Below are 16533 nucleotides of genomic sequence, written 5' to 3'. Positions count from 1 at the left end.
TTAATGCAGTTAAGTTTCTGTGGACGACCGTGATCACTTGAGCTCTTTCAAGGGCAACTTCCTCCTGCAGGCCGCAACGCTCACAATACTTTAATTGAAGCATTTTTTTCTTAGTGTGGTAGATACACTTGTAACTATGTATCATTGCGAAGAATGTGGCTAGAGAGTAATTATTTTTTTCTTAGTTTTCTTAGTTTTTCTTTTCTTGTTTTCTGCCAACTAGGCTTACTAATTCATATTGGCAAATTATTTTAAAAATGTCTTTTAAAATACAATGTCTAAATTGTATAGTTGTAAAAACCATCTTTGAATTGCATTTTCTGAAATAAACTATGTAATGGTAATTCAAATATGTACAGTTTTTTTTTTATTTATTTTATGAATAAGTTATTTATTATTTAGAAACCAACAACAATAATAACAATAGGCAATAAGAAAGAGAAGAATGCAAAGAAGAAGAATAACACTATGTAACACAATTTTTGTTCCTGGGTAGTAAGTGTTATTTCCTAATTGCTTATGCCTCAAAAGTATAGAAAATGGCTATTATTCCCCAAAAACTTTGCTTTTGTGACCAGGACAGGTAAATTTCAAAATATCACTATTTCCAATGAGAAAACAGGCGAATTTGTGTCTTCGTTCACATAAAGTCAGAAAAAAACAACATATGAATTCAAATTAACATGTATTTATACTAAAGTAATACAAAAATGACTACAAAAGATTTAGAAGTGAGTAGTTTTTCGAGTTTTACGATTATACTGTAAATTTACAGTATAATCGTAAATCTCGAAAAACTACTCACTTCTAAATAGGTAACTATTGGGAATTTTAATTATCCCTAAAATCCGTAAAATGACAGGATTATTCGATACATTTGATATACTTGGGTTTTTTGAGGTAGGTGGTGTGAACTGTGGAATCTCTACCTCATTCCAAAGTGTCTCTGTCATTAGGCTGCACTCGCACCAGTACCATCTGACTCGCTTTGAGATAGTCCTATCTCCTCACCTCCTTTTAAAGTTCTAGGTTCTAAGTTAAATGTTTAAAGGAATCAAAATAAAATAATTAAAATGTGAAACAAAAATAGGCTTATATACTTTTCGAGTTGGGGTTGGGATTAGGGTTAGGGTTGGGTTATTGCTGTTGCAGACATTTAACAGATGCCCATATCCAAAGTGATTTGAAAAGTTTAACAAGCAATGAAATTAAATCTTCTATACAACAACATTACAGTGTAACAAAGTCAACATTGGGGTTAGGGTGAAATGTAAAACCATGCACTGTACGAATAGCTATACTGCACATAATTTATGCTGCTTGCACCTTCGGTGTAAATTGGTCCAATTATTCAGAGTATCCCCTGCTCAGTGTTGCTCAGCAGGGGAAACTGTAGACAAACCTCTGCCGGTTCTGTTTATTTCTTTTTTCAGTGCTGCTCCCATCTTTTTTGCATCGCACATTGTCGAGCTCCATTTCTTTTTTATTGTGTTCGACGTACAAGAGTTGCCACAGACATTATATATGGCCAAAGCAATCTCTACTCAAGCATTTTCCTTATTTTTATGTGCAATATACTTGAAAATGTACCAAATATTACGTAGCATTTTTCCTCAACGCAAGCAACCAAAACATCATTCTCTCCCCTAGCAAAATTTAAAGCCCTACGTTTTTTAAATATTGTTACTCCCATAATAATTTAAATAATTAAAATAAATCACTACAAATACTATTGTTTAGAAAACACAACAACGTTGTGTGATAAGATTATGCACGAGATGTGACAGTTGTCATTGGATACAGACTCGATAAGATGTTTATAGATAACGGTTAATGTTCGTTCATAAAGATAGGAATTTCTAAGTAAAGTTAAGATAGGATGGGACATTTAGGAAAGTACAGCAACTAGAGGGTTAGGAAACGCTTCTGTAATACGAAGTTAGGAAAAATCTTAACAATGGAAGATAAGATAGGAAAGCAAGTTAGGAATTCTTTCTGTAATATGGCCCGGGATTATAAATAAATATAATTTTACCTGGATTATCTTTGTCTGTCTTTCATTGATCATTGCATCACTCCTGCACCTGCGCGCTGCAACCCGCTTTGCCACAGGGGGTTACTGCTACCCTGGCTTTGCTGCAACACCACTTCTGGTGGCCTAACATGCATACTAACATTGTGAATGCTTGTAAACTATACTTAATCTGTGCTCAAGTTAACACAGGGTAGCCCGGCAAGGTCCGCCTATCAAGACCAGCACTTCCTCGTGGTAAAGGCTACAACTTGATTTTATCAGGCCTTTACCAATTGCCAGATGGGGGTTACAGTACTGCTTGGTTGTACTAGATCAATTTTCAAAATGGTCTGACATTTTTCCAACCAAAAATGCAACTACTTTTAGAGTAGCCAGAATACTGTGGGAGAAATTGATACCAATCTGGGGCACCCCACTGGAAATCAATTCAGACCGGGTAGCGTATTTCACAGGACAAATTTAAATACCTGTGTCAAATGCTAAACATCAAACAGAGGTTTCATGTTGCTCATCATCCTACGAGCTCTGGGATGATTAAACGCATGAATTGGACTTAAAAAAGTATGACTAAATGAATGCTCCAAAATGGAACTAACTGGCCACAGACACTCCCAACCATCCTGGCTAAGATAAGAGCAACGCCTTCAAGGGCAACTGGGATAAGCCCACACGAGATGATGATGGGCAGGAAAATGAGGTTACCAATTCACCCAAATCCTGTAGGATATCTCGTGGGGACCAAGATCAAGCAAAACCAGATTCAATATCTGAAAGCAATAAAAGACAAATTGGAAAAGCTAAAAAAGGAAGCAGACATTCAGCAAGAAAAAATACAGATTGAAAATGACAGGAAGTATGCAACTATGAGTGAAACTGAAATTGACATAGGCGACCACGTTAAGATCAGAGCGTTTGTTCCTCCAAAACCATTATCACTTAAATGGCATGGGCCATATAAGGTGGTAGACAAAGTGAATACATGTGTTGGTATTCTGATGTGAAAGCAGGTGAAATAGTATCATATTTCACAAATAAAACCTGTACAAATTGCATAACAATATATACTACAACTGGTCATTTCTTTGAGGGAAAATTGAGACTGGATGGGACTCCCCAACCACTGTGATGACCAAGACCCAGTGTATTCGACGTTGTCAATATGTACAGCTACATTTGAAGGTGACATTACCACCACAGGCTTGGAGAAAAGACGGTAAAACGTCTGGCCCTGACAAAGTATGGAAATTACCTGGAGGTAACCAGGTGCCCGAGCCAAGGTATGTCCAAATAGATGGGAGCATGACCCTGCAGTACACACAAACAAAAAAAAAAAAACATCATGTAAAAATGAAACCCTCATGAGATGCCCAGAACTCAGACCACTCCCACCAGAGGGCATCATTCTCGGACCAGAACGTAAAACTGTTTTAAACAATGTAACTGTAGTACTTATGCATGTGATGTATAATTTTACAAACTGACTGTTATGTTTGATGAGCATTGCAACCAACATTCCAATATTAAATAGTGGACATAAAAACAATGAATAATCTGATAAGGGATTACAAGGGAAGAATAGCTGAAAAAGTATATGAGGGTAAAGAGAAAATGAAAGGAGGTAAGAGTATATGTAAGAGGGGGGGGGCTGTTCCATGATATAGCTGGATGGTTTGGGGCAGGTAACTGGGCAGCAAATAGCTGGGATATCTATCAAACATCTAAGGGACAGGCTTGGATAGCGGGGAACGCAGGCACAGGAATAGAGAAGCTCAGTAATGGACAAATGTATGCAAATCATGGTATTAGGTTACAGGGAAAAGTCATATCTGAATTAATGGAAGGGCCCGAAGGGGCTCTATGTTATTTGACTAAATTAGTTGATTGCAGACTGTTTATGGAAGACCTTCTGGGTAATATGTAGGAGGAGATAATGGATATTAGGCACAATTCCCCGTCATGCTTGGGACGAGCTTAAGGCTCAGTTGTCCATTTTTCACCCTAAGCAAGTGGATCTCTTAGGAACAAGTTTGGTGTAGCCAAGAGAAAATGGGAAAAAGCCATTAGAGCATATTGGCTTCTATGTATCTATACCATATAAAATACCTGACAACCAATATAGAAATAGTATGAAAGTAAGACCAAAATGGGTACTACATAATGATACTGTTATGGTATGGGGAAAAAGCAACTTGGAAGGTACAACATGGTAAATGGATTGGTATGGTGCACAAAGCACGCTGTTATGAAACTAATACTCATGTGGTATGTCAATGTTCTGCAATTACCCCTATTAATCGTAATATTACTACTGAATTGGAAATCCATCCCTTAAAAGGATGGGAAAAGGCAATACAAGTAGGCAAATTCCAGTGATGTATTCTGAGCAGTCACACTGAACTGAAGAGTGGTGAACTTACACTTCAAACTCCTGGATTCTGTTTTTCCCCAGCACATAAAGCCTTGCATCTTGCATGATCTCCGATTCAGATACAGGTTTACCTGTCTGAAATCGAGGATCGGTCTGAGGCTGCCATCCCTTCTTGCCACCAGAAATTGCCTGGAATAGAACCCCTTTTTGTTGGAAGAGTTTACTATGTAAATGGCCCGCTTTCGCAACAGAGCTGTTACCTCCTGAGTCACTTGAGCGGCAGCTTGTGGGTCCGTTACAATTGTTACTGTCACGTCCCAGAAGGGAGGAGGGCATTGTTGGAACTGAAGCGAGTAACCAGTTTAAATAATAGTGAGCACCCAGGGTTCTGTGGTGCTGATCTCCTGAGGCACAGCCTGTGCCTGTTGCGATTGAAAGTATGCCTGCCTCCATGAAAAGCGGGTGCAGGCCGTTTCTGGGCGGGTCCGTGAGAAGTGGAAGCCATCTGTTGCGCTGGTTTCAGGTGAAACTGAGGCTTACAGTGCCACTGTGCTGTAGGCTGCAAAACTACCCGCTGCATCAGGGGCATAAGCTCTTCCGATAAGAAAAGCTGGGTGCTGTTAGAGTCTGCATCATCAGATGGGAATGCTATATCACAGACGACAATAGATAGCGCATCACCCCTTAGGTCACATGCTCTTGCCTACAAAAGGGTAGGTGGGAAGAGACTGGTGGAACCAGTGCTGTTGAGTGCTTGCAGCAGTTCAATAAGAATAACCTGCTGGTGTGACAGGACCTCCCAGATCTTATCTGTCTGCTCTCTATCTGCCAAATGTGAACAGCGAGCTTTCTTCTGTTTTGGAGTGGGAGAAGGCGGGGGTGAACTGGGGGAGGAAGATGAGGAGGAAGACGAGGACCATGGCTTCTCGACTGGACTCCTTCAACTGTGACGCTCACTCTCCCTTGACACAGAGCCACGGAAGGAGGGTCCAGCCTCAATGACCGAGCATGGCGATGCTGAGCACAGAGCAGACATGACAGCTGACAGTCCAGCGCACGCTTGGTGAAGGGGGCACAGAAATCACACGAAGTGCGGTCAATCAGAGCATCCTGAGCGTGCTCAGGACCTAGACAGACAATGCACGTCCGTCCTCTAGAGGCAACTTGGCCTTGCAAGAAACACATGCATGAAACCCAGGCATGGTAGAAACAGACTCTGTACTATGGAGTAGTGCACACAGTAGTAACCGTAAGCAGTGTCAGTACAGCAGTAGTGCACTCAGTCGATAAATCCAATACACACAATAGGCAGTATCAGTGCACTCGAGAGAGAGTGTCATTGTAGACAAAATGAACAGTGTCAGTACACACAGTATACAGTGTCAGTGCATACAGTATAAAGTGTTATTTACGCAATAGACACCATCAGTGTGCAACACTAAAATTTCTAGATCATTGAATCATTGAATACAGTGATCTGTCTGTTACCCTCAAATCCAGGGGATCCTAACTCTGGGCGAATTTGTAATAGCTTATTTTATATATATTATATATATATATAGATATATATATATATATATATATATATAGTATATATAGATATATATATATATATATATAACGTTCCACTTTCGAGCAAGGTGAAAGCTTGGAGGGTATTACAGGTAGAACTCAGCAGGTTTTAGTGGCTCTGAATGGGGGCATGTGTATGGTTGAAGATTGACCTGTAGGCAAACAAGCTGTAATGTCTTAAACAGAAAACAGAAATCCATAACGACAGTACATAATAAAGCACTGCCAATTACTGTCACACTCTCCTCCCTTTAACCATGACGGTCAGCCTCAGCCAACTTGAAGTCTGAGTCACGGTCATTTTATTGAAAGTCTTTAACTTCAGTTCAGGTGATAGCACTGATAGAGTTGCCGGAGTTCAGGTCTACAAGAAAAGTAACAGTATACTGCTGCATTTCAGGAATAACCTTTTGAGGTTTACATTTTTTATTTTACTAAACATCACTTTTATAGTACTAAAAAAACAGGTTTTAATTGTTCTGAATGAGCGGAACTGGTCCTAGGGTGTTGGTCCTAGCGAAACTGGTCCACATCTTTATACAAGGTTAGTGACGTTACAGAAATTAGGAGGATATTATCAGGCTATATTTAGCAGCTTATGACATTTTCGCTTTGAATAAACAAAACAAAAAACTGCATTACAAATCTGTTCACATTGTTCAAATAGATTGTTTGTACATGAAAAAATATCACGCGTGTGCAAACAAACACAATGGAACATTCTTTTATTATAACAATAGACCAAATTTATTCAGCATTCAAAAATCACTTACAGTAATAACTATGAAAGGTTGGATTGTGTACCCAAATGCATGACAATACATAATGGTGGCCTTTGAATCACAATATTTATCAACAATATATAAAATATCTTAAATACTTAATGAATCGTGCCTATTCTATGCAGATGTGCATGATCCTGCACAGCGTACAAGGATCCTCGTACAACCAAATTGGCATAAAACCAACAACCTGCGCTGAACTCAAATTAAAAACAATTATATAAAATCAATTGTTATATATACATACAGTCGTAGTCTGTGGGCAGCACAACTGTATGTACGTATAACAGAACCACAGTAGTGTTCAGTTTTACAAAACAGTTGCATTAAAATACCCACAAGGTAATTTTTTGTCCATTTTTATTGCCTTGAATACATTGTTAAAAAAAAAAAATGACTATACTTAAAGTGTGGACTATAGGGCATGTGGGTATTTCAGAATGACCTAACTAGATTTGACACACAGGGCTTCACAATCCACTTGGGTTTCAAATTTGTTTTTGTTTCCACCACAGCCACCATACCAGAAGTGTGTACACTCCTTTTGTTCACTGTCATAGTACCATTTCAGACTGTACTCCTGGCAGCTGCCTTTGTCCTGATGAAGAGAACACACATCTGGGGAAAAAGCAAAGTAAAGAAAGGACGTTGTGTGAAATACATACAGTTCACTTGTTGGCTTTGCTTTAAGACACTTAATGAAGGTTTGTTTCAGTCTAGCACTCTAGACTAGATTTGTTATATGGTTGTGACAGAGATCGAATGACGCTTGGTGTTAGATCTCCTTACCGACCTCGGAGGCCACTAGAAAGAAGGAACAGAGTAACCTTAAGCAAATGGCAAGACAATTTATTCCGTAGGGTAGGTGGAAGTCGGCCATTTAGGAAGGGGGCGGAGCTACGGCACCCAAGCTCACTGACGGACGGTAGACAGCGTGGCATCCGAGGATTGGAGGAGCGGATGCGCTCGTTAACCTAGGGGTCATGGGCGAGGGTATAAATAGGGGGGTGTAGCTTCAGTGATCTGTTCCTTTGTAGATGGCTAGCAAACAAACCTAGAAGGAGCCCGTAAATTGCAAAATTTACGGGCTCTGTGTATTTGTCTGTCTCGTAACACTGTTTGTTTTGTGTTGTTTGTCTTTAAAGAACACTAGCACGATCCGGAGCTGCAGCCGCAGGCCAGCATTAACCTGGACATCAACACTCACCTTTTCACTTCGGAACTGTCTTTGCACCACGAGCACTTAATTCACGCACTACTGGAACTGTGTCTGTGTTTGTGTTTTGTGTGGGTGAGGAAATACGGGACTTTTGGTAGCAGAACTGCAAACATAAGTCAAAAAGGAAGTTAGAAAGGCCAAGAGAGAAATAGAAATGAACACTGCTAAGGGGGCTAAAACCAATTCCAAAATGTTTTTTTCCAATATTACAACAGCAAGAGAACATTCAAAGAGGAGGTTAAATGTCTAAGAGATACAAATGGCAAAATCACAGATCATAGCAAAATCATAGCAAATATATTAAATGATTACTCTTTTTGTAAGTTTTTACAAAGGAGGAAACGGACAACATGCCACACATTTCAACAAGTTCTTATCCAGTTTTAAATAACTTTAACATAACCTAGGCAGAAGTGTTAAAGGGACTAGGAGCTCTTAAAATAAACAAATACCCTGGGCCGGATGAGATCCTCCCAATAGTACTCAAAGAAATTAAAGAGGTTATTTACAAACCGCTAACCAAGATCATGCAACAGTCTCTTGACACAGGGGTTGTATCGACAGACTGGAAAATTGCAAACGTAATACCGATCCACAGAAAGGGAAACAAAACTAAACCAGGTAAGTACAGACCAATAAGCCTGACTTCTATTATATGCAAACTTATGGAAACTATAATAAGATCCAAAATGGAAAATTACCTATATGGTAACAGTATCCTGGGAGACAGTCAACATGGTTTTATGAAAGAGAGATCGTGTCTAACTAACCTGCTCGATTTTTTTGAGGATGCAACATTGATAATGGATAATTGCAAAGCACATGACATGGTTTATTTAGATTTCCAGAAAGCTTTTGACAAAGTCCCACATAAAAGATTCATTCTCAAACTTAACACAGTAGGGATTCTGACTAGGGATATTGCTGACACATAATAAAATGTGAAGATACAATATATATATATATATATATATATATATTAAATAGGGTGAGTTGTGTTTACTTCAGTTCTGGAAATTAATTTAATTAATCTTCACTTAACTAGATTTCTTTATTATTATTGTTGTTAACCAAAGTGGACACGTTTTGAATAAACACAACTCACCCCATTTAAGAAAAACATTTTATTTAATTTTGTATCTTCACATTTTATTATGTGTCAGCAATATGGAGGCTAGTAAGAAAAAAAAAAGTTTAGTAAGAAAACACTTCCAACACTATTGGGAGGACACTTGGGCACTGGATGTGTAGATCAGTGTTCTTGCTGTTAAGGGATACTGAAAACCAAAGGGTTTTTGTGAGAATCCTGACAAAAGTTTTGGGTACATACACACTTCAAGAACAATCACAAGAGGTGATTGGCGGCAGTAGCTTAGTAAAAATACTTCCATAAAAAGGTTTAATTTTCTTCTTGATACCCACGATTGAACTTGAGAATTTGTGCTTTTGTGTCTCTATAATCTGGAAACCAAAAAGCCACATCACCACAATGTGGCAACCATCTATTCACAGGTCAAGAAAGTGGGTCCATTTGTTGTTGACCAAGGATTTTCCATAACACTGAAAACATGACGTTGCAAGATGATATGGTTCATACATACTTCACGCACAGGATGCTTATTTTTACACTGTATACATTAAATACACTCTCTCACACAAATGCCTTATGTGTGTTGCAGCTAGATGCTTGAACTATGAACCCAGATATTTAGCAAAGCAATGTTCAAGCAGGGAGCTTACTTTTAATATAGATTTATATCAGAAACATTAAGCATATTGTGCACCCTCATTACCAAAACACTGGTCAGTTAAATGGCTAGTATCTCATTTATTATTCAAAAACAACATGTACGATGATCAGCTAGAAAGAGTTTTATATATTCCCTTAATCCATTCCTCCCCACCGTACTTCAGAGTTCGCCTCTGTCTCTACCTGTTTTTTGGCTTTGTTTGGGGGGGAGGGGGGTGGGGAGCTATCCTGCCCCACTGCCCATGGCTTCCCTACAGTGAGCCTCTCCACTATCAGCAAACTAAATTATGGGCAGGGGTATCTCAAAGGGCAAGGCCAAAGGCCAAAGATGTAATGAAAATATGACTAAGCTTTGAAAAATATTGTTCTCTATCGCATGAGTTTTCCTGACTGAAATTCTGTTGGATGAATGACAGCATCCCTAGAATCTCCAACCTCCACAAACATGGGTTTTTCATAGATATGGTTTCAAAATGTAAATGAATATCTGAATATGCCTTAATGTGTGATAATGTATGATGAGTGCTGTTTTGTCTAATGTATATTGCACATGTTTTTAAATATTGGTCTATAAATGCTGTTTTCTTGTAATAGACCCCAACTATAGATCCAATGATGCAGATTAATTAACTATGACAAACTATGACAAATTTCTTGGGTGCATTATTTCAGCACAATCCAGATTATAAAGACAACTAAACTGAATCCTTACCTCTGGTTCCTTCTTCAAGAGTGTAATCTGTCCCTTCTGTCAGCTGTCCATTGTCATTTTCTTCCTCGACGGGTTCAGGTTCCTCTGCCTCTACCTCTTCAACCGGGGTGAGGGAGAGTTCATCGTATTCATTCTCATCAGGGGTATATTCAGACTCTTCATACTCTTCTTCTGGAACAGGTACGGGTATCCTATAAGGAGTTCCCTTTAGCATGTCAATAACTACTTGTAAAAAATAAATGTTAAATAAAAAACCCTCTGACCCAGGGTGCCTAACTTTGTTTAATACTGGGGGGTCAAAGGTAAAGAAGAATCTTTTTTTTTTTTTTCTTTTGCAAAAAAGCTCTGGTAAACCTTATTTTTACTGTTCGATCTTTTTCAAGCTACAGTTTTTTATAACAGTAAACCCAAAAAACTGGACAGGTGTTTCAATATAAAATACAGAATATTTACTAACTGAGCATTTATTAAGTTCAAACACAAGTAGCACCAAATGGCAGAGCCAGTTCCAGTGGCAGATCTGCACAGTGCTGTACAGAACCTATAATTCAAACATGCAGTTTATTAAAGGGAAGTGCTAAACAAACACAAACAATAACATGTATAAAATGTTATAATCTGGCTTGTTTATTGATAGATATATTGATATATGTATGTTAACAGTAAAACAGTCCTTGCTCAGCTTTGTTTTAAATGTAGTGCTGGATGCTAGAAAATGCTTTTCATGTTTTTTCATCAGACTGCTGAACTCAGTTATCACAGCGAAACCAGACTTTCAGAAAGCAAACAATGCTTGGTGCTGATAGGTTGAAACAATAAGCACCTGCTCTCACATTGCAATGCTTAGTGCTAATTGGCTGAAACTCTGAATGCCGGTTAATAAAAGTAAAGTTGTGTTCGGCCGGACCAACAGCACGTCCACTTCCCGCATCCTTAGGCACCAAAACAAATAAAGGAAAAACTAATGCACCAAGTATGTGAAATTTACATGATATACTGAAACCTAAGAGATTTCAATAGGCCTATATCATGAGCACTGGGGCAAAAATATAAATATCTCTAGAAATGTTAAATTTTTGCAGTTCCTGTTCTGATTCAGTTTTAAGTAAAGCTATGGCCAAAGGTTCTGTAGCCCCTAGAATTTTTAGAATTGAGACATAATTAAATAAAATTAAATATATGAACATTTATATATTTTATTTATCATGTAAGCAAAGAAACTACAAAATGAGATCGCAAAAGTCCACTGGAAGCCTTAATAGTACAGTATTTCATGTTAGATTTCAAAATGTCACATTTAAAAGTACAAAGCGGTGTGTAATTCAATATGTTAGCTTAACATTATTCGGCAGATTTCATTCGACTTCATGAAGCAAAATGTGTTAATTCTATAGGGTGATACAAAACTTTTGGCCATAGCTGTATGTCATTGCTTAAGGTTTAAACGTTCATAAAATGTAACCAAAATGCATGTCCCATATTAGCTTATTAAATATCTACTATTAAAATATGTTTTAATATCTTACATGAATATTGAAGATTCATATTCATTAACCAAGGTGTATTCTTCATTATTTTTCCTGAAAATATCCAGATTGAAAAATATAATCATCGGTTTAAATAAAACTTTATTTATTACAGTGTGGCAATGTCAAATAATGCTATTTGCCAATTATTCATACCTTACATATATTCATAAGTTACAAAAACAAAGTTTCATTAGTTGGATGGGGCAAAACACCCATCTTAAAAACATTGATAATTCATGCGATTTCCAAAGGAATTAAATATATTTTAAAACTACTGCCACATATGCATATACAGGCAGTAGTGATTGAATAAAAAATTGCATCTTGCCTCATACTACCCTGTTATTTCTAAAATGTACATTTTTTTAATACTACTAACTATTTTGAAAGCACGTAATAAACAATACATTCAGTTGTATTACAAATTGCAGGCAAACTTCTAGGCACTGGGTAACAAGAACCGGCATTTAGTCTTTAATTACAAATATTATTTTTTTTGTCAGTCTTGATCTAAAATTTGTAGCGTTAAAGACAAGACATGAAAAAGAAGAGCACGGTATCAAGCATCCAGTAAACGGCACTGCTGGCAAAGCAACACAGATAATGGGACCAGTTTGTCTTTCCTTGTGATGTACATCAGTTCTGAGGTATCTTAAAATAAGTTATAGGAACTCTGGAAGGCACGCTCACCAGTATTGCTTTTCTGTTCAACTTTCTGAATGGGTACATGTTTTAATGCCCTTGAATGAGGATCACATTAAAAAAAAATTTAAACATGCACATTTGACCTCATCCATTTTGTGCTTTGTGTAAAAAAATCTAATTAAACTGTGTGGAGTCGGCGGTGAACGTATATCCCACATACATCCAGCCAATCAAATTAGCAGACACTTAATAGGCAAGTGGGTGGAACTATTTTTAAGGAACTATATTTTACAGTGTTTGGTTTCACTGGCTGAAACGGGGATATCCAGCCAGTGGGATCACTGCTATCCCGACCCCTTCCCCCCAAAAATCAACAGCCCCTGGTAAAAGTAAATACATATATAAACAATTTAAAAAATAAAATAAAATTGCATGACTCATCCTGATGTAACATCACCCTATTTTTAATTCTAAAACCCAACATTATTTAATTTTTAACCCCCTGCGACCCACTGATTCAGCACCTGTCAGGCGCATCAGGTCTAATTTATTTTCACACAAGCTGTTTATTTTCACATGCGCTGTTTAAAAGTAATTTTATTCACAGCAAAATAGTTTTAAAAGGCACTGAATATCAATAGGCCACTCAGTACTGCATCTCCAGCGCTGCCCCACCCCTTGTTCCCTGTATTTATCACATATTTCTTCATATGTCACGCATACTGATTTATCATCTCCAGATCACTCGATTTAACACCAAACTCAATAATGTTATCTAAGTCATTATTTTATTACTATAACATCTCAAAAAGCTTGGCAAATGTCTGCGATTGTCTTTGAGTGCTGGATACGGAAGTAGCTATCTTGTTTGTTTGTGTCCGTGTTGTGTCTGAGGTGAAGGGACTACGTGTATTGCTCAGATCCGCCTCCTTTTTTTCCCGGCTTTCCTTGGCCTCTCTCGGCTATTGAAAGCTTTTCTCTGCTTTTTCTGGAGAAAAAACGACTAGGGACCTGTTACTGACACCTTTTTGATGATGTCAGACAGGGTCCAGCATTGGACCAGAAAGGAAAAATTTTAATGTCGGGCCTGGTTACTAACGGTTAAGGTTAGTAACGGTCTGTGACAGAGATTGAATGATGCTTGGTGTTAGATCTCCTTCCCAACCTGTGAGGGCACTAGAAAGAAGGAATAGAGTACCCTTAAGCAAATGGCAAGACAATTTATTCCGTAGGGTAGGTGGAAGTCGGCCATTCAGGAAGGGGGCGGAGCTACGGCACCCAAGCTCACTGACCCAGACGGTAGACGGCGTGGCATCCGAGGATTAGAGTAGCGGATGCACTCGTTAACCTAGGGGTCATGGGCGAGGGTATAAATAGGGGGGCGTAGCTTCAGTGATCTGTTCCTTTGCATATGGTTATACGAAACGACCTAGAAGGAGCCCGTATTATTGAGACCGAAAACCGTGAGTGTTGTCAGTCTGTGTACTAACACTCTGTGTCTTGTGTTGTTTGTCTTCTCACTAAAGTATACTAAAACACGAAGGCCGGCGTAAACCCGGATATCACAATTCACTTTTTCCACTACAGGAATTGTCTTTGTACCACTAACACTAAAATCACGCACTGTCGGAACTGTGTCTTTGTTTTGTGTTTTGTGTGGTTGAGAAAAGACGGGACTTTTTGGTTGCGGGTCAAACCCGTGGGATTTTACAAACAGGAGTGATACACGCTGCTGTACCACTTCCATCACTGTTATTGTTTGCAGGTTTTGCCATAAGGCTCTGGACATTATAATCATTAATAAACATCCTTGCACCTGTGAATCATTTGTCTGTGTGATTAATCCACTCTGCACTACACTCACCTGCACATATTCACCATTTGGCACACGGTCTTATACTTTCTCTTCCTTCAGATATTTTTGCGAGCAATAAATAATAAATAAATACCTATATTTAAGTAGTAATATTTTGTGCAGTCATCTCTCTGACCGCCTGCCAAGTTCACATTCACTTAACAATGTTTTTTGTTACTATTAGCTAAAGTTAGCCATGGCGCAGACCTTAGGTCAAACCAACATGTTCATGCATGTAGGGAGAATTTATTGTGATTGTTTATAAATGTGGCCTATCCTCTGAATAGTTTTCCATTTTTATATTTTATTTTAAAGATTTTAAAGAGAACCCATGCCAAATACAACAAGGTATAATACATAAATAATGAACGCAAAAAGTGTGTGGGGGGGCAAAATATAGTTTGACCCCACCCCCAAATTCAAAGTGGAGGGCACTTGCCCCTTCTGCCCCATGGGTTAGGCCCCTATGCTCTGACCCCAATGCTCTACTAAGAACTACTATACCTATTTATGTATGTAGCTGGGAGTCTATGCACTAATGTGATTTATAATTATGGAAATGACATCCCTGACATTATATAATATATAAAAGCGTCAAGTCCAAAGACTGCAGACAGGTGATCATCAAAAGGAGAACAAACTCATAAGCACTGAAAGTTTTCATGAAAGTTAAAACCTTACCTTTGTATTGGTGGTGACTCCAGTGATTCTCCCTGAGCTGCCAGTGTCTTCACTCGATCACATTCTCTCTGAAGAACTGGTGGAGGATATCTGTTGATTCCATCTGTGGTAAAGAATATATATATATACAGTTAAATATCTCTGACCAAGACTTTCACTCCTGCTGGAAGGATGCTGATCTTTGGGATATGAATTTGACATTTGGAGAATGTGATTAAAAAGACTTGTCAAACTGTAACAATGTTAAATATTGTAATAACATTGTACTGTGTGTTGAAGGATGTTAAGGCCAGCAGAAAAACTATTTCAACAAATTATGAGCAGGATACAGAGATTTGAACCAAGAAATATGAACAGAAAATTATCTAATCTTAAAAACGATTGTCTGTGCTTCTTGAAATGAGACAACTTAGCACAATTATGATTTCATTTAATTACCTTGGAAAATGTGCTTACATCTTAGTCTCTTACCAGTAAATAGTAACTCCAGTTAAAAAAACAGGGCCCTGATGAGAAACAGGGATCTGTAAGTTGTCAAGAATTGCTGGGAAAGGAATTTTAGCTAACAAGGTGAAGTTAGTTGAAGACACACTTTTACTGACGTTATCTAAAAGAGGAGGACATTTTAGACCAAGGCTGGACTAATTGACTAGAGCAGGTGCTGTATATCAAAAAACACCTTGGGCCCGATCTTCGGAAGGTTTGCGTACTGCGCAGAGAGGTATGCGCGTCGCAAATGGCCGTTGTGCCGAAATTTTGCCAGTTGCCATATTCGAAATGTCCTTTTACGCGTCACAATCCATTCTGCGCTGTGCAGAAATAAAATGTATGCATAGAGCAATATGGGGGAGTGGACAACAATATGCGTGATCCTGGTATATTCGAGGGTATGTGCCAAGCACAAAACCAGGTTTGTGACACACAGAATAAGGATTGTAAAAGGACTGCGTTAACTCCACGCTCACTACCATTCCAGCACTGACTACAAACAGGCAACAATGGGAAACGTGGGTAGCATGCAGCGTGTCCGTCGACATGTGGATGCGAATGATGCAAGGCACACCCAGCAACAGCAACCCCGACATAGGCGAAGATATGCTGAAAGGGTGTACTGGCCTCAGCACACATATGAGGAGCTCAGCAATGAGCAAATCGTGTCCAGGTATCGTCTCGACTCATCTATGCCACGTACTGGATACCAGTATTCCGAAAACATGATACCGAATACCCACTTAGTATTAGGATACTACTGGAATACTAGCCCTTCTTCAGAAAACCAGTTTTTTTTCTAGACACACGAGTCATCGTTTTATAATCTATAATATATAAGATGACGACTTGCGTTCCCAACAGAGCCTTTGCAAAAACTGTGCACAAATATATTA

At 38.5% G+C, this 16533-nt stretch overlaps 1 protein-coding gene across 2 annotated transcripts in view; it reads right to left on the bottom strand.

Moving 5' to 3' along the window:
* Nucleotides 1-6685: 6685 nt before the first annotated feature.
* The window catches only part of LOC121313005 (collagen alpha-6(VI) chain-like), an 88032-nt gene continuing 78184 nt past the window's right edge, over nucleotides 6686-16533 (bottom strand). The window contains exons 38-40 of one of the 2 annotated variants that reach the window (XM_041245082.1): nucleotides 15149-15251; nucleotides 10439-10629; nucleotides 6686-7375 (exon numbers count right to left, since the gene is read on the bottom strand). In XM_041245082.1, coding sequence (XP_041101016.1) covers nucleotides 7203-7375; nucleotides 10439-10629; nucleotides 15149-15251 — 467 coding nt within the window. In that variant the 3' untranslated portion in view covers nucleotides 6686-7202. Of the gene's footprint in view, nucleotides 7376-10438; nucleotides 10630-11945; nucleotides 12019-15148; nucleotides 15252-16533 lie in introns of those variants that run through there. The other variant, XM_041245084.1, reaches the window with a different exon arrangement.

This window comes from Polyodon spathula, chromosome 3 (assembly GCF_017654505.1).
Source record: "Polyodon spathula isolate WHYD16114869_AA chromosome 3, ASM1765450v1, whole genome shotgun sequence".
In the NCBI taxonomy this organism is placed as follows: Eukaryota; Metazoa; Chordata; class Actinopteri; order Acipenseriformes; family Polyodontidae; genus Polyodon; species Polyodon spathula.
Note: the sequence above shows the minus strand (reverse complement) of the source record. Positions and strands in the feature narration are given on the sequence as shown.